At 54.4% G+C, this 25,876-nt stretch overlaps 1 protein-coding gene across 5 annotated transcripts in view; it reads left to right on the forward strand.

Moving 5' to 3' along the window:
- The window catches only part of MGMT (O-6-methylguanine-DNA methyltransferase), a 278,908-nt gene extending 254,157 nt beyond the window's left edge, over positions 1-24,751 (forward strand). For 4 of the 5 annotated variants that reach the window (XM_032313067.1, XM_032313068.1, XM_032313066.1 and 1 more), the window contains exons 4-5: positions 11,759-11,898; positions 19,587-19,874. In XM_032313067.1, coding sequence (XP_032168958.1) covers positions 11,759-11,898; positions 19,587-19,772 — 326 coding nt within the window. In that variant the 3' untranslated portion in view covers positions 19,773-19,874. Of the gene's footprint in view, positions 1-11,758; positions 11,899-19,586; positions 19,875-23,773 lie in introns of those variants that run through there. The other variant, XM_032313069.1, reaches the window with a different exon arrangement.
- The last annotated feature ends 1,125 nt before the right edge of the window (positions 24,752-25,876 follow it).

Genomic DNA, 25,876 nt, shown 5'->3' on the forward strand with positions numbered 1-25,876 from the left:
TGGCACTGGACTACTGGGATGGAGACCCACATGCAGGCCCTTGCTCCTGGTGAGCTGGTCAGATAGAAGGGACCCTCATGGTGACCGTACTGAGAGCACTGGGGGGTGAAGGGGTCTTGCAGAGGAGAAATAGTTGGCAGGGGTTGTGACCTAGGCTCCATTTTAAGTGGGTATCTTGAACTTCAGGGAGACTGATTAAAGAAAAGATGCTTAGAAAATATTTCTCTATGGTTTTCAGCTTATTTTTTTTTAATTAAGCTACAATAAAATCGACTTTTGGTATACGGTGCTATGAATTTTAATATACACATGGATTTCTTTAACTGCCACCATAGTTAGGACTCAGGTCGCGTCCTCCTAAAAACGTCCTCCTGCCCCCGTCCCGTCGCCCACCTCCCTGCGGACTCCTAGAAACCCCTGGTCTGTTCTCATCCTCAGGAGAACGTCACGTGGATGGACTCACTGTCTAACCTTTGGAGCCTGCCTTCTGTCATTCAGCTTAATGCCTTCCAGATCCATCTAAACTGTTGTGTGTACCTACAGTTTCTGCCTTCTAATTGTCGTATTCATGGTGTAGATATGCCCTTGTTTGCTTACATGATTTTCTAACAGCCGTTCGACAGACGCGCGGTGCCGTCTCGCCGTGGTTTTAAGTGGCATCTCCCAGCCAGTGTGTCAGGTCGCACATTTATTCGTGTGTTCATTTACCACTCAGCAGCCCTCCTTGGTGAGCTGTCAGTTCAAGTCTTTTGCCCATTTGTTAATTAGGTGGTTTGTTTTATTACTGTTGAATCTAGAGAGTTTTTTACATATCGTGGTTTTAAGTTCTTTGTTGGGTACGGTATTTCCAAGTATTTTCTCCCAGTCTGTATCTTGTCTTACAGTCTGCTAACACTGACTTGCACAGGCCAGTGTTGTTTTAGTTTCATTTTGATGAAGTCCAATCTATATTTCTAATTTATGGGTTGTGCTATTGTTGACGTGTGTAGGAACTTTTTGCCTAATTTCACAAAGATTTTCTTCTATAAAGTTTTACATTTAGAGGTAAAATCTGTTTTGAATTAATTTTTATAATGTATAAGGTTTCTATCAGGATTCAGTGTGTTGCATGTGGATATCCAGTTTTCCAATACCACTTTTTGAGAATATCCTTTTTTCACTGAAATGCTTTTGTACCTTGGTCAGAAACCATTTGGACATACTCGTATGGGTCCCTTGGAAATTTCTTTAGGTCCATATATGTGTTTATCCCTTTACAAATTTCACAGTATCTTGATTACAGCATAGTAAGTCTTTAAAACCTGCTAGTGTGATTTCTCCAACTTTTTTTTTTCTTTTTGAAAGTATTTTGAGTATTCAGTTTCCTTTGCCTCTCCGTGTAAGTTTTAGAATCTGTTTATCTATAATATCTGCATTAAATCCCCCTGGGATTTTGACTGGCATGGAAATAATTTCATAGGTCAGTGTGTGGAGAACTGAAACTTTTATAGTGAGATTTTCTATCCATGAGCATGGTATTTCTCTCAAATTATTTAGGTATTCTTTGATTTAACAGAATGTTATTTTCAGCATAAGCGTCTTGTATATTATTTTAGATTCACATCTGAGTATTTTTGGTTGGAGCTATCATCAGTAACCTAGAGCTATGATTTTGGTGTTTTGAGTTTGTATCTAGTGACCTAGCTAAACTCATTCTACGATATTTTTTTTTTGGTAGATTCCTGAATATTTTGCCATAGATAATCATGTTGTCTATAAATAGGGACCATTTTCTTTTTTCCAAAATGTTTGACTTTTATTTATTTTTCTTGCTTTATTGCAGTGGCTAAAACTTCCACTATGATGTTGAATAGTAGGGGGCATCCTTGTTTTTTTCTTAATCTTGAGGGGAAAGCATTCAGTTTTTCACTAGAAAGTGTAATACTTTTAGTTTTGGTTTTCATTTTTTGTTTGTTTTTTTGTTTTTGTCAGTACCCTTATCAGGTTGAGGACACTCCTGAGCACTTTCATCATGAACAGATGTTGAATTTTGTTAATATTTTATTTTTGCTTCGATTGATAAAATTGTTTTTCTTCATTAGGCTGTTAATATTGTGGATCATATTAGTTCATTTTTAATATACTACATTGCTAGAGCAATTTTAGATTTTCAGAAAAAAAAAATGAGAGTAAAACTGCCTCCCACCTTCCACCAGCCAGTTAGTTAATCGTTCAAGTCCAGTATACTGCAGAGAAGTACGAGAACCTCATGCCCCCGTGCGAAACAGCTTTATCAGGTCGAGTGGGTGTATGAAATGGGAAACAGCTTTATCAGGTCGAGTGGGTGTATGAAATGGGAAACAGCTTTATCAGGTCGAGTGGGTGTATGAAATTCTTTCTGTCTTCAGTCTACTCCTTTCCAGACATACTTGGGTCAGCACGTTCCCTCCCACCAACGTTAGTGGGGTTGCTCTTATGTTCACAAGTTGTAATACACTCAGATTCTCTTGTCGCAGTCTGCGTTCATTCCGGGGATCCTCCAGTCTTCCAAATGCTTCTTTGTATGTCGTTAATTTGCATATATTGCCTATAAGGCTTTTCTGTGTCTATTGCTTTTCCTTTTCCAAAATGCCACATAGTCATACAGTATGAGCTTTCTCAGACTTGTTTCCTTCACTTAGCAATATACATTAAGATAACTCCGTGTCATCTGGGGGCTCGCTCTCTGTGTGACTGAATAGTAGTCTGTTGTATGAACGCTCCATAGTTTACTCATTTATCTCTTGAAGGACATCTTAGTTGCTTCCAGTTTTTACCAATAAGTGAATAAGGCTGCCGTAAACACTTGTACACCAGTTTTTGTGTGGTCATGGGTTTTCAGATAAGTTGAGCAGATATTCAGGACTGCAGTTACTGGTTCATTTAGTAAACTTAGGTTTAGTTTTGTAAGAAACTGCTGAATTTCTCTGAAGTAGCTGTATCATTTTGCATTTTCATCAGTGAATGAGTGTCCCTGTCATTTCCCGTGCTCATCAGCAGTCATCACTGTCAAAACTGGGGTGGGTATGTGTAGCCATTCTAATAAGTGTATAATTCTATTTCATTGTTTTTTTAAAGATTTATTTATTAATTTATTTGACAGAGATCACAAGTAGGCAGAGAGGCAGGCGGAGAGAGAGGAAGGGAAGCAGGCTCCCTGCTGAGCAGAGAGCCTGATGCGGGACTCGATCCCAGGACCCTGGGATCATGACCTGAGCCGAAGGCAGAGGCTTTAACCCACTGAGCCACCCAGGTGGCCCTATTTCATTGTTTTAATTTGTATTTTCTGATGACCAATAATTTTTAAAAATCTCTTCATATGCTTAAATGTATCCATCTATCTTCTTTGATGAGCTATCCTTTTGCCATTTTCTAATTGGGTTTATTTAGTTTCTTACAGTTGAGTTCTTAAGAATTCTTTGTATAGCTTGGTTACAAGTCCTTTATCAGATAGGTGTTTTGCAAATATGTTCTTGCAGCCTGTGGCTTTTCTTCTCGAAGTCTTAACAGCACTTTTCACAGACCAGAAAATGATTTTAATGAGGTCCAACTTTTTTTCTTTCATGGATCGTATTGTGTCTATAAAGACTTTCCCCAAACCCATAATTACCTAGATTTTTCTACTGTGTGACCTTCTGGAGGTTTTATAGTTTTGCCTTTTAGATTTAAGTCTGTGATCCATTTTTAGTTTTTGTGAAAGATGTCTGGCCTGTATCTAGATTCTTCTTTGCATTTGGCTGTCCAGTTGTTCCAGAACCGTTTGTTGGCCATACTGTCATCTTCTCACTGAATTGCCTTTGTTTCTGTATTGGGTGGATCTGTCTGTTCTGTCCCATTCATGTATGTATCTCCTCCTTCCTTACAGCGCCCTATCTTGATTACTGCAGCATTATATATAGGTTCATTTTTCAAGTATTGAATCAGCTTTACGTTTCTCAGACTCCACTTAATTTTGCAGTCCCATTTTTTATATATTGCTGAATTTGATTTGCCAGTACTTTGTTGAGAAATTTTACATCTATGTTAATGAATGATATTAATCTATACTTTTCTGGATTTTGACTTTTTCTAGTTTTCAGGTTTTCCACTTTCATAAAATGCCTTAGAAAGTATTCCCTTCTCTTCTGTTTTCTGTAGAAGATTATCCTGAGTTGATGTATTTCTTCTTTAAGTGTTTGATAGAATTTAGTGGTGAAATTATCCAGCCCTAGTGATCTCAGAAGATTTTAAACGCCACGTTCAGGCTCTTTGATACTTCAGGGCCTGTTGCAGTTATCTGCATCATCTTGGATGTGATTTGGCCGTTTGCAGTTTTTGACACATTGTGGTCTGTTTTATCTGTGTTGTTGAATATTGTGCATAGAGTTATTGTAAGAATACTTCATTCTCCAGTTAGTGTCTGTGACGTCAGGCTGACATCCCCTCTTTTAGGTCTGATGTTGATAACTTGTTTCTTCTCTTTTTATATCACTCTCGCTAAAGGTTTATCAATTGTATTGAACTTATTAAAGAAGTCAGTTTTGGTTTCATGTATTTTACTCTAATTTTTCTTATTTCAATTTCATCATTTTCTATTATTACCTTTATTTCCTTCCTTGGGTGTTTGTAGTTTTGGGGTGTTTTTTGCTCTTTCTTGTTTAAATTGGAAGCTTAGATTATTCATCTGAGACCCTTCTCTAATACATGCATAAGGGATGCTTGGGTGGCGCAGTCGGTTAGGCATCCGACTCTTGGCTTTGGTTCCAGTCATGATTGCGGGGTCCTGGGATCGAGCCCTATGTCCCGCTGCAGCTTGTGTGCAAACACGTGCTCTCCCTCTCCCTGAAATAAGTAAATCTTTAAAAGAATAAAAAGTAAAACATGCATTTAATGCTGTGTATTTCCCTCTAAGTGTTGCTTCTATGCTGCATTCTCAGTGTCATTCAGTTCAGTGTATCGTTTTGTTTCATTTCTTTTTTTTTTAATATCCCTTAAGACTTCCTGTGACCCATGGGTTATTTAAAAGTGCCTTATTTGCGGGGTGCCTGGGTGGCACAGTTGCTTAAACATCTGACCCTTGATTTCGGCTCAGGTCGTGATCTCAGGGTCATGATCTCGGGTTGTGGTCTTAGGGTCGCGATTTCGGGTCGTGGTCTCGGGGTCGTGATCTCAGGCTCGTGGTCTCAGGGTCATGGTCTCAGGTCATGATCTCAGCTCATGGTCTCAGGTCGTGATCTCAGCTCATGGTCTCAGGTCGTGATCTCAGCTCATGATCTCAGGGTTGTGGTCTCAGGGTCGTGGTCTCAGGTTGTGATTTCAAGGTCGTGATCTCAGGGTTGTGGTCTCAAGGTTGTGATCTCAGGGTCATGGTCTCAGGTCGTGATCTCAGGGTTGTGCTCTAAGGGTCGTGGATGGAGCCCTGTGTCTGGCTCCAGGTTCAGCAGGGCATCTGCGTGGGATTCTCTCTGCCCCTCCCCCTGCAGATGCGCATACTCTCTCTCCCTCAAATCAGAAATAAACCTTTAAAAATAAATAAATAAATAATAGTGCCTTATTTTCTCTCCAAACATTTGGAGGTTTCCAAATCTCCTTTCTTTTTGTTCTTGATATCCAGTCTAATTCCATTATGATCAGAAAATATGACTTGAATAAATTCAATTATTTCGAATTTGTTAAAGTTTGTTTTATGACCCAGAATATGGTCTATCTTGGTCAGTTTTTTGTTTGCATTTGAAAAGAGTATATGTTCTGTTATTATTGGGGACAGTGTTTTGTAAATGTCAACTGAAACCAGTTGGTTGATAGTGTTTTTCATTTCTGTATCCTTCATTTTCTGTCAACTGTTAGTTATTAAAAGAGAAGTGAAGTCTTCAAGTATGATTGTGAGTTGGTCAAATTCTCCTTTCAATCACCCAGGCGTCCTGTGAAGAGTTTGGTTTAGTTTTGGTTTTTTGTTTTTTAAGATTTTATTTATTTATTTGACAGAGAGAGATCACAAGCAGGCAGAGAAGCAGGCAGAGAGAGAGAAGGAAGCAGGCTCCCTGCTGAGCAGAGAACCCGATGCGGGACTCAATCCCAGGACCCTGGGATCATGACCTGAGCTGAAGGCAGCAGCTTAACCCACTGAGCCACCAGGCGTCCCGTGGTTTTGTTTTTTTCTAAACTGAATATAGAATCTGAGTCTCATCACTTCAAAATTGGTAGCTCACCTCCTTCTGACCTCTTTGCTGCTGATGAGAATTCTGTAGTCACTCAAACCCAAGTTCCTCTATAAATAACACATCCTTTTTCTCTGGTGGTTTTTGAGATTTTTTTTTCTACCTTTAGGTTTCACCAGCTTCATCATATGTCTGGGAATAGATTCCTCTGGGTGTGTCCTGTCTGTGGTTTACTAGGCTTCTTACACCTGTCCTTGTAATAAATCTTTTGCCAGATTGGAGAAATTCTGGCTATGATTGGTTCAAATTGTTTTGTACACCTTACCCTTTTTCCTTTTCTTCTGGAATCCAATAACATGACTGTTAGACCTTTGGCTTTGTCCTGTGTGTCCTCGGGGCACTTTCTGGGTTTTCATTGTTTGTTTTTAACATGGTTTTCTCTGTTTTTCAGATCGGATAAGTTCTGTTGACTTAGTTCATGGACTCCTCCTCTGGCATCTCCCTTCTGCTGTTGAGACCATGCAGTTTTTACGTTTCCTGTTTTTCTGTACTAAATTTCCATCTGACTCTTTGCGATTTGTTTTTGAAACTTTGCATCTTCTCATATGTTTCAAGGGTATTTTCCCTTCTTGCAGCATTTTTACTACAGATCCTTTAAAGTTGCTTCAGTCTCTTAAAATTTTGTCAGTTAATCCTCAAAACGCCAGGGAGAAGATGTCATCAGTCGGTTCCAGCCGCTGGGTCCTCTCAGCCTTGATGTCTGTTGATTATCTTTCCCAAGATGAGTTGAGGTTTTCTGACTCTTTGGTTGCTCTGTTCGGGAAGTCGTTTTGGATTGGGTTGGGCTCACTCTGGCTCTCGGGGTCTGCGTCTCGGGGGAGTCCCGTGTGCAGCAGCACTTCTCTCGCCGAGGGGGCTCTCGGCCTGGACGGCTTCGGCACCTGGGGTCCGACCAGGATTCTGCAGGGAGTGGTTTCCGTGGCCGTATCCTTTTCAAGCTGGCCAGCCGCGGAGCCCGTCGGGCCAGCCTGGATCCTTTCCTCAGTCCTCCGGGTCTCTGATTGAGGGTCAGATCCGCACGTGTGCAGGTCAGTGCCGAGGCCGGGGATTTACACGCAGCTCCCCGGTGTGCGCCCCGTCTCCTCTCTCTCCACGGTCTCCCAGAAATCCCGTTTGGTGCCCACTGGTGATTTGACCTTACCTACCCCACTCTGCCACGCGCTTCCTGGGATTGTACCTCCGCAGGGCACCGGGCGCGGAGAAGACAGAGTCGAGCAGCAGGGCGTCTGCCCACCTGTGGGGCCCCAGCTCCTCCCAGCAGAGAGGAACATAAGCCTCGGGGTTGCCTGGGAGCTGTGGTTCAAGAGTTCAGAGATAACACCAGAGAGCGAGGGGTTCCTCCACCCTGAGCATCGGGCGCCGTCCTCCCTCCTGGGGGTGGGTAAGCGCTCCCGGGTCCTCCGTGTGCCCCGGCAGCTCCTTTGGGGTTCAGGCCGCAGTGGGTCTGGGCTGCGGAGGACGCGGGTGAGGTGGTACGCTCAGGCACTGTTCAGTGTTTCCGCAGATTCCTGTCCTCTTCCCCAGGCTGCCTGTGCCTGTTTCCCTTCCACAGCCGTCTGCGTTCTGCCCAGGTTCTGGAAAGGCGGCCCGTAGAAAACTGGGTGCGGCGCGCCCCCCGTTCGCTCTCATCCTCCTGTGCTTCCTCCCGGGCTCACTCCTGGACCTTCGGTCCTGGCTGCGCGAGCCGTCAGGCGGCATCAGGTCACGCCAGCCCTGTTCGCACTTCAGGATGCTTCGTTTCAAAACACTCCCCTGGGGCGCCTGGGTGGGTTAAAGCCTCTGCCTGTGGCTCAGGTCATGATCCCAGGGTCCTGGGACGGAGCCCCGTACTAGGCTCTCTGTTCCTCAGAGAGCCTGCTTTCTCCTCCCTCTCTGCCTGACTCTGCCTACTTGTGATCTGTCTGCTTAATAAATAAATAAAAGCTTAAAAAAAAAAAAAAACTCTCCTCTAGATACCCGGGGTCAGAGAACTGGCTTCACACCCCAGGTTATCTGGGGCTCCAGGGTGCCAGTCTGGGCACACCCTCAGTGCCAGGGCCAGCAGAAGGCACACCTTGGAAGGGAAAAGCCCTTGGAAACTTGAAAACCTGTCATACAGTCACAGTTGGTGCCGGGGATACCAGGCCATTGGAGGCCATGGCAGGGGACTCCTGCGGGAGCTTGGGCTCTGCGCTCTGTGCACGGGGACATGGCAGACACATCCTTGCCCAGCCCCCGGATAGCTGCTGCGACGCTCTGCTGCGGCACCTGTGCACATGCACCTGCATAAGCTGCTGCTTTGTGGCCAAGAGCCCCGAGGCCTGGGTGGCTGAAAGACGGCCCTGTCCCGGAAACCGCACCCTGCAGCAAAGGTCACCTTGAAAGAATGACTCTGCCCCCAAGAACTCAAAAGCATGGGTCTCTCCCTCACTGGAGAAGAGGGGCTGAGTCTCAGCCTTGGTTTTAAAGAGAACCGGTCTCCGGGCGCTGCCCTGCCGTGGACCAGCTGTTCCTGAGGTTGGCGGGGTTCGTGCGGTGTGTGTCATGCGGTGTGGTGTCGTGTCGTGTCGTGCGGTGCCGTGCGGGGTCATGCGGGGCCCTGCCTGGCAGGGAGCTGTCGTGACAGTGTGTGTCACGGGAGGAGGCAGAGGTCGGGGGAGGAAGACACTGGCCCCTGGTCAGTTCCTCCTGTCGGCCGTGTGTTGCTGGCATCCGCCGAGGCTCCCTAACCAGAGCCGCACCCCGCGCGTCGGTCTGGGTGCGCCACTGAACGCTCCCTGATCGCGACTCCCACACGGCGCGTGAGAAGAGCTTGCGAAAAACCCTGGTGTCCACGGCACAGGATGACGTCCTCCGTGGCCAGGGTTGGAAAACCACCTCGTCGGCCCCTGGGAGGCTGATGACCTACAGCCCACCTGGAGAGGAGAGAGACAGCCGTCTTGGTCGGGTCGGGTGTCGTGGTGGCAGGGTCAGTGGCCACCCACACGGAGACGACAGTGGCTGTGTCCTTACGTAAAGGGAGCGCTGAGCAGCCATTGGGCCTCCAGCAGGGCTGACCCTGGTCCCACCGCAGAACACGGCCTGGCCGGCGGTCCTTGGAGGCCGGGAGAGGCAGGAGAAAGGACTGGCGGGAAGAAGGTGAAGCCGCCGAGGCCGCTCCGCACGGCTCCGGGTCGCGCCGCTCCCTGGGGAGGGCCGGAGATGGGAGACAGAAGCATCTTCGTCTCGTGGCTGCCCTCTGGGCCGCCTGAAACGATGGTCAGGCGCTCAGGACTTCCGTGGACACCTCAGCCTCCAGAAAATCTATTTTCTACATCCGTGAATGTTGATTTTCACGAGCAGGTGTTTCCCCGTTGTAGAAGGATATTTAACAACCCGAGGCGCCAGCCCCCCAGAAAGGACAGCAGTTTCGTGCTCTGACTTTGCCCGGGTGAGGGTTAAAGGCCCGGTCGCGAGAGCGGCTCCGACTAATTAGTGCATTTGCTCCCGGCAGGGTGAAATGGAGTTTTCAGATACGTTCCCTTGGCGGTGCGCTGGATTGCTAAGGATTGTGCTCTTCGAGCTATTTTTCCTAGTACGTTGCCCGGTATGTGCAGGCTGAGAGATTATTTCCCATCGAAGACTGATGGCGAAGCTACAGATGTTTGATAGACTGTGCCCGGTGCAGACATAGCGCTTGTTTGAGGATGGGACACGGTCATGTCTGGAAGGGAGGGGCTGGGTGGCCGTGGCCTGACCGCTGTGCTCTGGTCGGGGCTGGCCCAGGAGCGTCTCTGCCCCGGGCAAGCTCACACACACACACACACACACACACACGCACACAGGGCTCACCCTCGTCCTCCAGGTCTGGTACCGTTCCAGGCTCTTCTCCTGGAAATCCCGGCGGCACCACAGAAGACCACCACGGACGCCTTGGCGCTCTCCCAGGAAGGCCGGACACGGGGCCTCTGCGGCCTGCGCTGCTCTCCGGGCTGCTTTCCTCAGACCAAGGCCCCCCCGAAGTCGCTCCCTCCCCAGGTTACCACCTGGCAGCCTGCCTTCTCTGTTTTTCTTCCTCTTTTTCCTTTTTTTGTGTTTTTGTTTGTTTGTTTTTGAGTGAGGGTAACAGCAGCAACAATGACGCTGATTAACACTGTGATTTCAGAACCGGTTCTGAGGAAATCACGGTAAACAGAGTGTGTTTGCCTAAGGAAACCCTCCGAGCAATCAACCAGTAACACAACGCTGTGCTAATGAACCCAAAGCTGTTAATGTGGTTTCTTCAGTTAAATTGATTCATGAATTTTGAAGAGAACATTATCTAATGAATTTTCTTTGAATAGAAAGCAATTAAAAGGACAAATCAGTCTGATTAACCCCAAAGTCACCCTCCTGCCACAAATGGTGTACAGTTTGAAATTATATCATAAAAAACTGGAGCACATTTGCTATCTTTCTGCCCTCGACTAATCCATGTAAATTAATGAACAACAAAGTTAATTTCTTTGATGACCCTGTTCTAGTATCACCTGGATTATGCTGATGTTTAATTTGCTTAATGTTATAATAAAGACTAAACAGATTTTTTTTTCCAGTGAAGTGATTATCATTCCCTTCAGTTAAGAAGTGATTTTTATTATTTAACACGCATGTAAGGGTGTGTTTTCTTTAAGAACCAAATCGCACTTGGCCAGCTTGGCACCGAGTGTAATTAGTGCTATTGTGGACACACTCGGAACACGGTGCTGCCCGCGGGAGCCTTCCCTTTGCTGTTGCCATCAGGAACTCCCGCCCCAAGGGCTCGGTGCCCTTGCCGTGGGGGACTCGGCTCCGTGTCCAGTGCTCCCGAGCCGTGTGTTCCCTTCGGAAAGACAATAGGTATCGATTCAGACGAGCCTCCTTCGCATGCCTGGGAAACCGCTCCAAAACCTGGCGGTGGAGGGAGACAGTGTCCTCGCGCGCTCACCTGTTCGTTCCTGCAGTGGGAGGAGGAGCAAATGCACTTTGACGTGCTTAGTCCATTAAAATGGGAATAGAGTCATTTTTGCAGCCCTGTTCATTACAGATGCCTATAGCCAAGGTCGCCGCCGGCCCGTGGACCGCGGTGTTTGGCATTCTGAGCCTGTCCGCTGCCGGATGTGGACGGCTAGCATAAAATCACAGCCCGACCCATGGCTTCTTTCTCCTTCTGCGTCCCAGCTGAAGCGGGGAATTCACTGGCGGTGTAGAGGGTTCTGCAGTGCGTAGGCAGGCAGGGCTCAGGGCTCAGTAACTGAGCTGCTCACGCACTGACGCACGCGGGTCCTGGAAGAGAGGGCAGGGCGCGGTGCTGCGCGGAGCCCGGGGAGACGGAAGGATGCTGCAGGTGTGGGGTGCACAGCCGCGGGCCGCCGGCAAAGGGGACAGCCCGCACGGTGCCAGGGACGGGCTGAAGGGAGCGTGCGTGAAGGCCGTGTGTTAACTGAGGGTCGCACTCCTGTGGGTGTGGCTGTGCATGTGTCTTCTGTTGCAGGACTGGCAGCTCTTTGCATCAGAGCCTGGGGGCCGTTTGTCCACAGGGCGTCATTCTGTGTTCTGCCTTTCAGATTCCTTCACCGCACAGGTGTTGCGGAAGCTGCAGGAGGCCGTGAAGTTCGGAGACACCGTTTCGTACCAGCAGCTAGCAGCCCTGGCAGGCAACCCCAAAGCTGCGCGGGCAGTGGGCGGAGCCATGAGGAGCAACCCTGTAAGTTGGGGTCTGTGTGGACGTCAGCGTGGCCGCGGTCGGTCGGGGGGCCTGGGCGCTGCGCGCGGGGGTGCGGGCCGCAGAGGTAGGCGTGTGCCCCAGGCAGCCCGAGCCGCGCTGGGCGGGGAGGAGACGAAACGCTCGCGGCGGGCCCTCCCCTGAGAGGCAGGGACGGCTCTGGTAGGTCTGCGCCCCTGGTCCCCGTCTTTGGTGAGGGGATCATCAGGAAGCGTTCGCACAAAAGCCCCCCCCCATGCATGTGGGAACCACAGCAGCTCATCGTCAGAGGCAGTACCGAGGCGGGCAGGCCCTGGAGAAAGTGGCGAATGACATTCGTTCTTCCCGTAACTGGGTACACGGGCTGCCTCGCACGTGCCCAGCGCTCTTTCAGGGGCCAGGCCTACAGCCAGAAACCAAGCAGACAGGCTGCCCGTATGCAGCATCGTCCTAGAAGGAGACGTATTCTGGGATCCCGCATGCATAGGGAGGCTGGAGATCTGACACCAGAGTGTGCACCTGGGGAACGGGGCTGATTCACGGCATTTGGGCGTGTCTTCCCCAGGGAGTGGCTCCTTCCCCAAGCCCCTTTGTGTCCTTGTCCCTCCTGTGCATCTGTGGTCAGACTTTGCAGAAAGGGAGGTTCACTGCAGGCAAAGCCTTGCTCACCAGAGGACGGGCCGGTGTGGGTGGCCGCGTGCCCGTCGTCCCCACGCCTGCACCTGGACCACAGGCTGTGCTGGCTCAGAAAGCAGGTCCTTGTGAGGCCGTGGTGCCCCCATCCCAAAGCAGCCAGGTCCTTGGGGGACCCCACACAGCCGAGTGAGACCGGGAATATTTCTGTTCTTGGTAGCCCCTCCAGTACTGGGCTGCGGCCTGCTGGCGCCTCCGTGCTGCCTTCCCCCTGGAGCCGTGGGAGAGGGTCTGATGGGTTGGAAATGGCCCATCCTATCAGGGGGAGGAAAGTAGGACCATCACATCCTGGAATAGGAAATTACTAGATCAGAGAAACCTCACTTTTTTGAAACTTGCTGTAGCTTTGCAGTGTATTTCCAGCATTATCTTTGTCACTGGTCCCCTGGGAGAGGCAGGCATTGGCACACCTGGCTCACTGCTCTTGCCGCTGGGTCCCTGTTGCCCGAGGGCAGAGCCCCGGCTCTCCGAGAGGTGACGTTTATGCGACTGCCTTCTTTTGTCTAAGAAGCAACCGGCAGGGTCGCGGTGGATCGCACCGTCTTGCGTGTCTAGTCTGGAGAATTCTCTGCCACGTAGAGACGCCCCGGATGGTCGGGAGCAGCCTGGAACGTGGGCCACCGGTCACGCCCGCGCCTTGCCACGACCCGGGTCCTCCGCGACGGCGGATCATGAGCCATCGGTGCCCCGCTCCACAGCAGTCCTGTTTCTGGTGCGGTGTGGCCCACCTGTCCTGAGTCGTCCCCCCACACACCACGGGCTCAGCTTTACCGTGCGCACGAGGTGATTCTGCTTCGCGTTCCGGCGTGAATCTTTTTACGGTTCCTGATGAAGTCTGAACCACGTTGTTCCTTGGGAAGGCCACCGTCCCCACCAGGTGCTGAGCAGCGGGACTCGGCCCGGGACAGATCCGCAGTTGGGACGCTGCAGGACGCGGCTCCCTGTCACACCTGGCAAGACGGGCGCTAGAAGCTAACGGGTTTGCGCCTGCCCTTCCGCGGCCCGCAGTCGCTGTGTCCCGTGGACGTTCTCCCTCTGTCCCAGATCTTTGTGCCTCCTTCAGGCCAAGTCTCTACTCCTCGCGCCCTTAGTGGAGGGGGACACTCTTCTCAGCCATGGAGGGGCGATTCGGTTCCCACTGTGCACCGCAGGTGCTATGTGCTGATGCCTCCCGCAGGGGCACACCTCCTGTCCGGTGCTCTGCAAACACGTGCTGCCGGCGGACACACAGACAGCAGGGGACCCTCCCTGCCTCGGGTGCTGACAGCGGCGTCTCACTCGGCCACAGAGATGCCGTCAGTGCTCAACGATCACCCTTGCGGCGATCTTTAGAAACATTTATCGTTCTGCAACCAAAAGGCCTCTCTCCTCCTGCTATTAATCTCTATGAACGTCTCTGTTCAGATAGGGCCCCAGTCACAGAAATTTATAAAATTGGATCTCACAAGGCTTAAAACTCTAATGTCCCTAAAGTCTGCGTATTGACTTCCCAGTCTCGTGCCCAAGAGCAGAAGGGCCATGAGGACACCGGGTGGGAGAACCAGGCAGGCTCCTGGCCCCTCTTCTCAGCACCCTCCCATGCCGACAGCAACCGGGCTGGAGGCGAGCCCTCGGGGGCCCATCCGTGGGACCCACTGTGGCTGGACACTACCCACGGCTCACGCTGGGCCCCTTGGCCTGAGCTGGTGGCAGAGGTGCGGGCGGCTGCAGGACCGGAGCGGTGCCACCGTCACAGCACAGGGCTGCCGAAGCTGTTCCTGCAAGGGGAGTTTCGGCTCGGCCTCCTGGGGAACCTTAAACTTGACCTAAGACCTCCTTGGAAGGGATCACAGAGCCTCCAAGAGGCGACTCCGGAACCTGGGGGACGGGGGCCCTGAGCAGGGTCTGGACCACAACCGACACGGCCATCACATGTGGGAGCCCCTTTCCCTGGCACTGGCAGCGGGGGGCCGGGCCGCACAGCCCACGCGGCAGCTGCGGCACCGACAGCATCGTGGAGATGCGCTCGCAGATCATCTGTTCGGGCTGAATAGAGCAATTGTGCATTTCAAGGAGAGTGAAAGACGGGTTTGGAATGTCGCGGGGCACCGTGAAGCTCGTCGTGCGTTCATTCCTCAGGTGGCGCCATGAACACGAGCACGTGCCGGTTCACATGACAGCTTTGCCGTGGCGTGGGGTCCTCTTCCCTACTAGCGGGAGGGATGGCTGGCGCCGTGCGGGGGCTGGTCCTGTCCCCAGCACGCGATTTTTCCAGGTTTTCCACCAAAGACTCGCCAGCCCAGGTGAGCCGGTGTGGCCGCTTCCAGAAGGTGAGTGCGCTCACCCCCCGCGGAGCAGGGTCCTCGTACTGGTGGAGCAGACGGAAGACGCCTCGGGCGCCCCACAGTAGCACCCTTCCCTCATCCTCAGAATTTGCTAAATGCAGTTCAAAGGCAATCGATGCGTCGCACAGAGCGTTTCCCCACTTTCTTCCAAACAAACGCATTCCTGACGAGTTAGTTTACTCACAGATCGCCACGAGCGTTAATGACCCCCCGAGTCTTGTTCTGCCAGTCACCCAGATGGCCGTTGATGAAGATTTAGCCTCATGTTCTAAGTGTCAGGGCTGTCAGCGGGCTGAACTGTTTGACCAGAAGAAAAAACGCACAGGGAGCTATTGATTACAGCTTCTCCGTGTCACTTGCTCACCAGGATTTAGGTATTGATGAGGCCGCGAGTGAAAACAAGCTCTTTCCCTTGTGGGCTACTACCACGAGAACAAAGGCGAAGTTGGAAAAAATATTCAGCCAGCACTAGAATCAGAGGGATTCCATTATTGATTGAAAGGCCCCTTCGTGTTATTTTTGTTGGAGACAAATCTATGGGTTTGGAAGTTTTATAGCTTTTGAGAAAGGGTCCGTGTAAGGGATGGGTTCACGTATTGGATGAATTAGATTTCACAGCGTGAGGATTTCGATGCGGCTGTGATATTATGTGCTGCTTGGTTATTGATAAAAATTACATTTTATGCAGCACGGGGCTTTAAAGGAGAGACCGTAAGAGGGCACGGATCCTTTGAAATGTCCTTAGGGCTCCAATAAATTTTGGCAGCTTTCGTTATTTTAGTAGTCTGAATCTGCCACTAAAATTAACACAAACAGAAGCAGTGCCCCCGTGTCTAGGAGAGAAAGCAGCGTGTCTTCGGTGAGTCCCTGTGCCCGTCGCTGCAGGCACAAGGTCAAGCCTGGCCGGGGAGTTCAGCGTCTCCATCCCACGACCACTGCGCTATTGTCCACGTGATGCATAGGGCCGGAGACTTCCCAGTCCGTCTCTTGTAATTCCACAGCTCGGGGAGCAGGGCAAGAAAATCAAAGCTCACTCATGAAGTCTGCTGTTAGGTAGGAAAATTGAATTGGTCCTAAATGCTTGTGAGCCCAGCTTGGACTAAATCTCTCTCTCTCTCTCAGTCAGAGCTTCAGTTGTGTGTCATCTGATCATGTCCTCACAGCAGTTATTAACGTGACTATCGTATTGGATCAAGACCCTCGATCGGAGTCAGTATTGCGTTCTGACAATGGCCAGTTACAGTGGGAATGGCAAGTGCATGTGGGACGGGGCAGTAGTGCTGCTCTCCATCAGGGAAACGGCGCAAGAGGAAGCCAGGTCTCCCCCAACCCCCAACCCTGCTGCTCCTTCTGAGACCACCCTGAGACTGCGTGCGTTCCCATGGCAACCCACACTTCCAGGCAGAACCAGGACCAGTGTGATGTGGGAGGAGTCAGGTTCTCACCACCAAAGCCAGATGACCTGCGGGGCTGACCAGCACCCAAGGCCATGCCCAGCACTCCCCCTCGAGCAGCTGGTGTCGTGGCAAGAAGTTTGGGCGCCAGTCCTGCCTTGGCTGAGCTGGAAACGCATCTTTGCCTCAGAGGTGCCATGTGAGCTGGGCCAGCGATGTCATGTGAGCCGAGGCTGACCACGCATGGCCTGGGGCTTGTCGGGGACACGTGGTGGTCTGCGCCGGGCACAGAGCCCGCGCTCCCCGTGGCCCTGTTGAGTGCTGCATCTGGGACGGGACTGGGGACCATGCCATCTGCCCAGGGTCGGGCACAGCTCAGCGCCCACCAAGGGTGCACTCCAGGCAGGGTGTGGCAAGCTGAGACATACGCATGGCCCCAGGACAACCGGATACCACGTATGTGTGCTTAGCCGCTCTTCTAGAAACATACCTGACTGACGGCTCATGGCTTTGTCCAGCTCAGGTCTTTGGAGGTGGAGCTTGGGGGCAGGAGATGTGGATCTCCTCTCTGCTGAGCTGCGGGCTCCGTCGAAGGAGCCTGAGAGACCCTCAACCTCTGGGACCCTGCGGGCGCGGCCGTATGAGCGTGACCCCCGAGGGCAGGACAGGGGCTGGCGCTGCATGGTCCCTGGCACCTCCTGTGTCCCTTCCAGGGCGGGGTCTGCAGAGCAGCTGTACGCTTCCTTTGCCCCAGCTCGGTCTCCAGCGCTGAGCCGGTTGCTGTAGCTGCCCTCACTGGCCATCCTGTCCTTGTCAGGCCGCCACTGTGCTCTGTGCTCTGCACGACGACGAGAACCGTCCCCGAGCACGTACTGGGCCTTCGGGGACTGACCACCTGTGCCCCTTCACCCCAGTCAGGATCGAGCCACTTAGGAAATAGGACTGACTGACCCGGGCCTCCTGGAAGTCCCTCAGATTCTGAGTGACTGCTTGCTGGGATCTTTAAGCAAAATGACCGTCCATCTGCCGGAGCCCCTGCAGTGGGAACACCGCGTGTACCCTTGCGTGTGGTGGCCCGGGCATGGCCGTCCCTGCCGTGCTGTGTGCTGCCCACGGAGGGAGCTCCACAACCCGAGACCGACTCCGTCCGCTCCGCCCCGCCTTCCCGCCTGTGCTCTGGGCCAGCTTAGAAGCGGACAGAGGACATCAGGGTGTCAGCTTTAGTAGGGTAAAGGCTGGGGGCAGGGCTATGGCCACGGGGGCCTCCCAAGAACTCCTCTGGAATCGGACCCCCTGTGCTGTACCAGCCCCGGCAGGGCCGGCTCTGCTGACCGCGCCTGAGCCGTGGGGCAGACGGGGCCTCCCTGCGGGACCTCACGGGCGGCCGAGCTGGGCATGCTCGTCCCTTCCTCCCAGGGTGGCCAGTCAGTGAGTCCTCCTCGCCTCAGGCAGGGGTGAAGCATAGGGAGTCCTCCTCGCCTCAGGCAGGGGTGAAGGATGGGGGTGAGCAAGGCCAGGCCTGTCCCTCGTAGCGGAGGGTGTCCTGCCACGTGGAAATCAAAAGCAAGGGCAAGGCTCGCTGTGCCCGCGCTCCACAGTGGACTCTGTCCTGAGGACAGACTCCGAGTGGGTCTGCCTCTGGGTGTCCTCGGAGCTCCCGTCCACGCAGCCCAGGCCGTAGTGGGAGGACCAAGGCATTCCCCTGGCGACAGCTGCTGAAAATGAGCCTCCGACCTCTGGAGGGAACAGAGGTCTCCTCCCCTGGTAGGACTGGCTACCAGGAATGTGTTCGGCGAGATTGTTGGCCCGCGTGTGGCTGTGGGAATAGTGTCTCCCCGTGTGACCATGAGCTCCCTCGTGTCCAGCGCCTACAGGCCCCGGCGTCCAGTCTAGGATGTGAGGAATCAGACGCCCACAGTTCTGCGCTGCAGCGGCTCTACGCAAGGCAGAAGAGCGTGCTGGGCATGGGGGAGGTCCGTCTTTGGGGCATTCAGAGTCCACTAGAGAAACCTGCCTGCGGTTCGGGCCCTCCTCCTCTGGGGCTGCGGGCCGGCCTGCACTTCCCCTGGGACTGGGGCAGCAGTGAGCTGAGCTGCCCATAGGTCGGACGGGCGGGGTTGGCGGAAGCCCGCGGTGCACCGAGCCCCCCTGCACCTCTCCTGGTGCGTCTCAGTGACACCCGGCTGCCCCTGGTCCCGGCAGTGGGTCCTCTTTTTTTTTTTTTAAGATTTTATTTATCTGACACAGAGATCACAAGTAGGCAAAGGCGGGGGGGAGCAGGCTCCCCGCCAAGCAGAGAACCTGATGCGGGACTCAATCCCAGGACCCTGAGACCATGACCTGAGCCGAAAGCAGAGGCTTTAACCCACTGAGCCACCCAGGCGCCCCAGCAGTGGGTCCTCTTAACCATAGTTTGGCTTCTCTCTGTAGGACTGTGTTTGGGTTGGTTTTCATCATAAGATGACCTCGCTTTTAGTGAAGCCATTCTGTTCACTAAGGCAGGCACCTGATCACGCAGTTTGTCTCCAGAGGTGAGAGGCTATTTGAGGCCGGCCGAGGGGTGAGGGCCACTGTGGCCCTTGGTCTGGAGTCCTGAGGGACTGTGGGAGTGGTGGTGTCCAGGGGCAGGGTGGCAGCAGCAGTGGCCGCTCAGGTGAGAACACATGAAGACTAGAGCTTCTGCACCTTCCCAAACATCCCAGGACTGGTGAGCGCAGACAGACGCTCCCAGGGCCCTGCGTGGCGTGAAGCAGGGTCAGCAAACCTTTCCTATAAGGAGCCTGATGGTAAATAGTTTAGGCTTTCAGAAGCAGCCACAGACAGTACGGCTATGTTCTGATGAAGCTGTGTTTACAAAATAAAGACCGTAGTGGCTGATAGCCAGTTTGCCAATGCCTCTGTGAGTACCGCCTTCCCAGAAGGTTCCTGTCGCTTCTCGAGATATTTGCGATTTTGCATACCATCCCGTAACTTGGAAATGCAATTTTGAACTTGGTAAGTGTACACGATTGATTTCTTACCAGCAGCAATTTTCTCCTCCCGGGTCCTGCTGTAAGGGGGTTCTCTGGACTATGCTGGACGTTTGGCTTGGGGCATTGTGGCACCCTTTGGCCCCCCAAGGCCCTCAGAGGCCAAGGTGTGTGCAGGGCCAAGACAGCCAGTGGGCGGCCTGCATGTGGCCAAGCCCCTGCTAGGTGAGTTGTGGTCAGGGGCCTTGCTTGTGACCCCGGAGGCCCCGTTGGCCCGGAGCCCAGACTGACGGCGGCTTCCTGTTTTCCAGGTGCCCATCCTCATCCCGTGCCATCACGTGATCTGCAGCAGCGGAGCCGTGGGCAACTACTCCGGAGGCCTGGCCACGAAGGAGTGGCTGCTGGCCCACGAGGGCCACCTTGCGGGGAAGCCGACCAGTCCCGGGGGTTCCCATCCGGCTGGAACACAGCTTGGGGTGCAGGGTGGCCGGAACTGAGGGTTTGCAGGCGGCCGTGTTGGAGCGGCACGCGCTGGCACCGTTGTATTAAAGCTCTGGACGTGTCCTGAGGGACGTGGAGCGCGTTGTGTGGCTCGTTCTTCCGTTTCGCAGCAGAGCGGGTCGGGAAGAGCGGCCCTTGTTCGCAGGCGTCCCCGCGCGGCGCTGTTCCCTCTCTGACATCCGCCAGCGCCACGGCGAGAGAGCAGGGGCCTGGCAGGCAGCGGGGCGACCGTCCCGGAAGGTGTCTGCGGGGCCAGCGGCTGTGCCCCCCGCAGCGCCCCGGTCCCCACGCAGGCCTGAGAAGCTGGCCGCCCCCGCCCACGGCCCGGCTCCCCGTCCTCTCGGCCGTCGAGGCTGCCTGGCCCGTGTTTCCCGCTCCCACCTTCCCTGCCGGCCGGGGCAGCCCGGAAATGGTGCTCACGGGGGCTTCCCCGCCTCGCTTCTCTCCCGGCCAGGAAGGCCAGCACCGGGGGCGTCCATCCGGGGTCGTGTCTGCCGAGTGGAGGAGACCCGCCTGCCAGCGCGAGCCGGGAAAACAAACGGCTCTTTGAGGCGGGTTTGGTCGCAATGGCTCCTTTACAGGGGCCTGGCCTCGGGCCCCCGCCCCTCTCCTGACACGGTTGACCCTCGCGTGCCCCGAACAGAAGGTGACGAGGCTTGCCGACCTCTCCTCCCCCGTACCCCAAGACCGAGCCTGGAAGTCAGAGGTCACACAAGAAGGTGGGTCAGCTCCTGTCCCCAGGGGCAGTCTGGAGTATTTCCAGCGTCCACCAAGGACCTCGGGCTGACACTTCATTACCCTGTTGTCATTTTAGCTTCGTAATTAAGTAGATCTGAAAAGCATACGGGGAACTTGTAGCTGTGCACGCAGATAAATAAAATAGAGCCTGGGATCTAGGGAGAAAGGAAGCCGCACCCCGCCACACAGTAGAGAGCTGTGTTTGTGTCCAGGGTTCCTGGGACACCGGAGGGCACGGCCGGCAGCTCAGACGGTCTGGACGGGTCCCTGAACGCCGCAGATACACAGCCTGTGGAGGGCGCGGTGTGGGTGTGTTTTGTATTTCATGTTGGCACCTGTAAAAGAACAAGTACCTAATGTAAACACAGTTCCAACAAATTCTTGCATTTTTTTCCTCAAAAATAGAGAGCTCTGAACATCACTGCATTGTCTTCCGATTCCGCTCCTTCTCCGAGCTTCTGTCTGCGGGCATGCCGTCCTGCTCGCACGGGCAGCCGCGTAGCGTCCGACTTCGGGACGGACCCCTGAGCCACCTACGCTGAGCCCCCGGCCGGCTGCGAGACCATAAGCACAGTCTCTCGGCATCTCCCTGCGCTGGCAGAGGGGCTCGATCCTGGGTTTCTGACGTGTTCGGAAGACGGGTAGGGGTCTGGGGCACACTTTGCATTTGGGGGCCAAGGAGGAGGTTGTATCGTAAATTCTGTAAGGAAAATGCTCTTCTCCAGGAACTCACGGTCACGGAGAAACGTGATCACACTCTGCCCTTGTGCTCTGCCGGGAGGAGAGGGCGGGGGCTCTCCACAGCAGGTTCTCCTTGTGGGCAGGGGTGTGGACTCCGTCTGGCTGCTTTCCGATAGAGGGCACCCTAGCAGTGCACTAGGGCTGCGGTTGGGAGACCCCCAGCCACCAGGGGCTGTGATGGATGTGAGAGTGGGGGCAGGGCGGAGCTCTCCGAGCGGCTCTGTGACGGGCCCGCGGAGCACGAGGTGCCATCGGTGCTGCTGGCAGGCCCCGGCGATGCTCCGCTGTCCCTTGCCACCCACGTGCTGGGCACGCAGGCCACCTCCTGGGTCAGGAAAGAGCGGAAGATGCCACGTGCTTCCCACTGCGATCTACAGACGCCTGGGTGGGCTCCGAGGGAGCGTCCTGGGTGGGACAGCCCCCCGTAGCAGCATGCAAGGCCCCAGCGCCCCACGGGGCTCAGCCATGTGCATCCAGGGGCCTGCCCATCAGCGCAGTCCAAGGCGACCCTGTGGCCCGGCGTGGCCAGGCACCGCCTGTTCGGGCCGTGCCCTCGGTGCAGAACAAACCCGCGCTCTGTTTTCTGTCTCCCAGGGCTTCCTCGGCTCTGTCAGAACAGGCTTGATATGCGCCCCGAGGTTCCCGCTGACAGAGGCGGCGACCGGGCTCAAACCAGCGCGTGTACCGCTCCAAGGACAAGCTCTGCAGAGGCCGACATGAAAGCCCACGCGGGGCGCCTGGAGCCGTGCTGCTCACGGTTGTGGCGCAGTTTATGGAAATAAAGAGGAAAAGGAAAGGCACAAAGAAATACAAAAATGTTTTCCAAATAAAAAGAAATGTCGAGACAAGAAAGCTGTGTTCTTCGGCCTCAGCCCCGGGTCTCCTGCATGGATTGGTTTCCCTGTCCACGTGGCACGGGGGACTTTGAACACGGACACGGAGACCCGCGGGCAGGGGACGGCTGGCTCTGCGCGGGAGCTCGACTGGGGTGCACTGTGCTCCCTGTTTCCAGAGACTGAGCCAGTGAGAGATTCAGAGACGGTGTCTGTGTTTGCAGGACCACGCGTCCTTGACGCCGATGCCCTTGGCCAGGCAGGCGCCCAGGGTTACAGCGGGCGGCCGTGTTGCTCACCAGCCCCTTTCCCCACATGCAGCAGAAGCGCCAGGGAAGGCCCCCCCCATCCACCATGTCCCATGGCTGCACCGAGAGATGGAGGACCAGCACAAGTCTGCCTTCCCACCGCCTCCAGAAGAAACACCACAGTGTCTCGTAGGCGCAGGCGCTGAAGCGGGGCTGCAGTAGAGGGCCCCGAAGGGAGTGTGGACTCTGCGGGACCGGCTCCTTGCAGCTCTAGACACTCGGGCCGCGGGCCAGGCATGTTCGGGGGGCAAGTAGGCTCACCTTGTAGGTACCTAACTGGGACTTCTAATCCTTGTCTGCTTCCTACCCGGCAGACGCACTTACAGAACAAGCCGTGCGTGTCTCGAACATTAGCCAGAGAGGGAAGTCCTTCCTATCCCGAGGGGCTTTGGGCGCCCGTTTTCTTCCGAGTCTCCCCGCACACCATGTGCTCACCCAGAATCTCCTCTTCCGAGTGGCCGGGCCTGTCCAGTGCAGGTGTGTTTATGCTAACACCCTTTGTGTTTCTTTTTTATTTTTTTTTAAAGATTTTATTTGTTTGACAGAGATCACAAGTAGGCAGAGAGAGGGGGAAGCAGGCTTCCAGCTGAGCAGAGAGCCCGATGTGGGGCTCAATCCCTGGACCCTGAGATCATGACCTGAGCCGAAGGCAGAGGCTTAACCCACTGAGCCACCCAGGCAACCCCGCCTTTTTGTTTCTTAACCCATTCGTGAGCAACCGCGTTATCCCAGAACTCATTTCCTTTAAAATTGTCATGGGAGGATGAAGCCTGGACAAGGCGGTTGCTTAAAAACCCAAGTGGTGGCTTGATCCCGCGGGAGCCCCGTGCGGCGTGTGTGCTATCTCCAGAGGACTTGTCCTCCCTGCGGTGGCACTGGCAGGGCGGACAGGCGCTGGTGGCCGTGTCTCCCCACCCATGGCACCCACATGCCCCACCCCGTCGCTGGGACCACAGGCAGCAGCACCGGCCCAAAGCCCGGCCACCGTGAGAGCAGGCGGGACATCATAGCCGAATCAGTGTGAAAACTGTTGATTCTAGAGCTGGCCGAGCTCTTACGCGATTTTGGTTTCAAGCTGCCTTTAGGAGGACTCTGAAGCGATAAATGACATATGTGGACACACAGGATAAAGGGTGTTATTTTACTTGAAAGATTTTCCCGCTAGACCCGTCGGGAAACTGAGCCCTGCTCTTGGTCCACGAGCTGTGATGTATTTGGGAGTATTTGGGAATCCCAGTGCGTCCTTTGGGTGTGTGTGCCCGCTGCCCTCCTGACGTGGGGTCAGGGGGTGAGGGCAGCGGGGGGCCCTTAAGTGCAGATTTCGCTTTGTTTGGCCTCCCTCAGCCCATACATGGTCTTTCCTTTTCCATTCGCCAGCATTTGATTGAGAGTCGGTGTTTAGGAAGCTGAAGCCCACATCAACTTTACCTGTTAATCAGTTTGAAAGACGCCGAGATTTAAACGGAGCTCTGTCATGCAGCCCGTCGGTCCTTCTGTCTGTCTGGAGGGAAGAGGGTGGCAGTTGAAAGCCGGACCCAGAGCCTGGAGAAAGTGCAGGTCCTGACGCGTCTCTGAGCGGCGGAGGCAGCAGGGCTCGGACCCGGTGGCTCCAGCTGCCGACAGATGAGCGCGTCTGGCCTCCATCAGCCGGACGGCGGCTCCAGAGCATGTGTGCTGGGCCGCCGGGGGAGTGAGGCCTGGGGCAAGGGCCTGGACAGTGAGGCACGGCTGGACACAGAGCCCAGCCCGGCGGCGCCCGGACTGATGAAAGGACATCGTTAACAAGGCTTTAAAGTTTTCTCCATGTTTTTTCATTGAGAAAAGCCGCAAGACGGAAATTCTGCACAGACGCTAGTTAGGATGGTAAACACGGCCCCGGTATTGCAGGGCACCTTCGCGAGGCCCCGCGCTCAACACTGTGGTTTGAGTCGCCTTCCCGGCTTACTGGCAAGGGGAGCTCATGGTGGGGGGCAGTGCTCGAGCAGAGCAGGTGGCCCCGCGTCCGACGACCGAGCCGGTGCTGCAGGTGGTCGTAGCGTGGACGCTGGCGCGCAGGAAGGGGAGATGCACTGCTCCTGCGGCTGCCCTTACCTGCTGGCTGTCAGGTCCCCGCCGACCGGCTTCTCATCCAGTGCCAGGTTCCCGGGACAGGGGCTGCGAGGGGCAGAGCAGGGGACCCGCGGCCTGTGTCCCGTCTCGTTCCTTGCCCCTCATCGGCTGAGGCACCCCCAGCAGGCCCACACCCGAGGCTTCTCTTATGTCTTCCTATTACACGTCACTTGTGTTTGGTTCCCAAACACCAGCAACATGTTTGCTTCCAGATTGCTTTGTTGACTTAAATTAAGAAAAACCCAGCTGGAGAAAATACCAGTGTCTAAACATTAAGCAACATGTGATATTGTGCAAAAAGTATTGCTTTTGCATGTTTTGATTGCCGTAGCTACGAGCAGAAGTCCGTGCACGTGTGAGCGTCTTGGCAGGCAATAGGGGCCCAGGTATGCGGCACTGAGCCACACGCTCCTGCAAGCCATTAGGGCCCCGAGTCCTGTGGGAAAGCTCTGCAGCCTAGACCCCCTCTCCCCAGCCCCTAGCCGTGCCTCCAAGGGGCCTGCACGGGGCCTCTGAACCTGCCCAGCCCTGGTCGCAGGAGCCGCTCCCGAGAAGGGAAGGCCAGCCCCGGCCGTCTTTGGGGATTCAGTCAACTGAGGGCTCAGGAAAGCAGGTAGTGAACACCGACCACCCTCTCTGCTCACCTCAGAACCACGCAAGGTGTGTAGCAGCAGGGCACGGTCCACCGGGAAGGGAGGCCTGTGGGACGGGGGAGGCCGTGTGGCTGAGCTGAGGTCCCGGCACGGTCTGGCTGCATCCTCGTGGACGGGTTTCTTTAGGGAGGCGGCAGTCCCTGCTAGAGTTCGATTTGGTGAGAGCTTGGAGAGCCTTCCAGATAAAAGCTCCTGCGCAAGTGCACGGTCCTCCTCCTGAACAGACGTCCTCAGTGCCCGCTGGGGGACAGGAGCCTCACGGCTCCCTCGGTGCTGGTCCGGCTGCAGCGCGCTCTGGGGGACAGGAGCCTCACGGCTCCCTCGGTGCTGGTCCGGCTGCAGCGCGCTCTGCGGGGCCTGGCACGGTCTGCAGGTGCTTCCTTCGGAGGCCCTGCTAACTCCCGATTCCCAAGAAGGGGGTTAAAAATACTCCCAGCAGGAACCTGTGTGTGAGGGGCGCAGTCCGGACAGAGCCCTCGCTCGTGCTGCTGCGTCAACCCCGCGGCAGGACCTTCCTGGTTCTCCCGGGCCACGGTGCAGCCCACCGTCCTGAGAACTGGTCCCTACAGGGGAGGGGGGACATCTGAGCCTCGCTCCCACCTGCCTGAGTGCCCCTTGGTGGCTGCTGCACAGCGGGGAGCCAAACCTGGCCCTTCTGCCCATTCGCACAGCTCCTGTGCACTTCTGGGACCTTTTCTGCTCTTTTCCCTCAGGTGCT

The sequence above is a fragment of the Mustela erminea genome, chromosome 14, assembly GCF_009829155.1.
Source record: "Mustela erminea isolate mMusErm1 chromosome 14, mMusErm1.Pri, whole genome shotgun sequence".
NCBI lineage: Eukaryota > Metazoa > Chordata > Mammalia > Carnivora > Mustelidae > Mustela > Mustela erminea.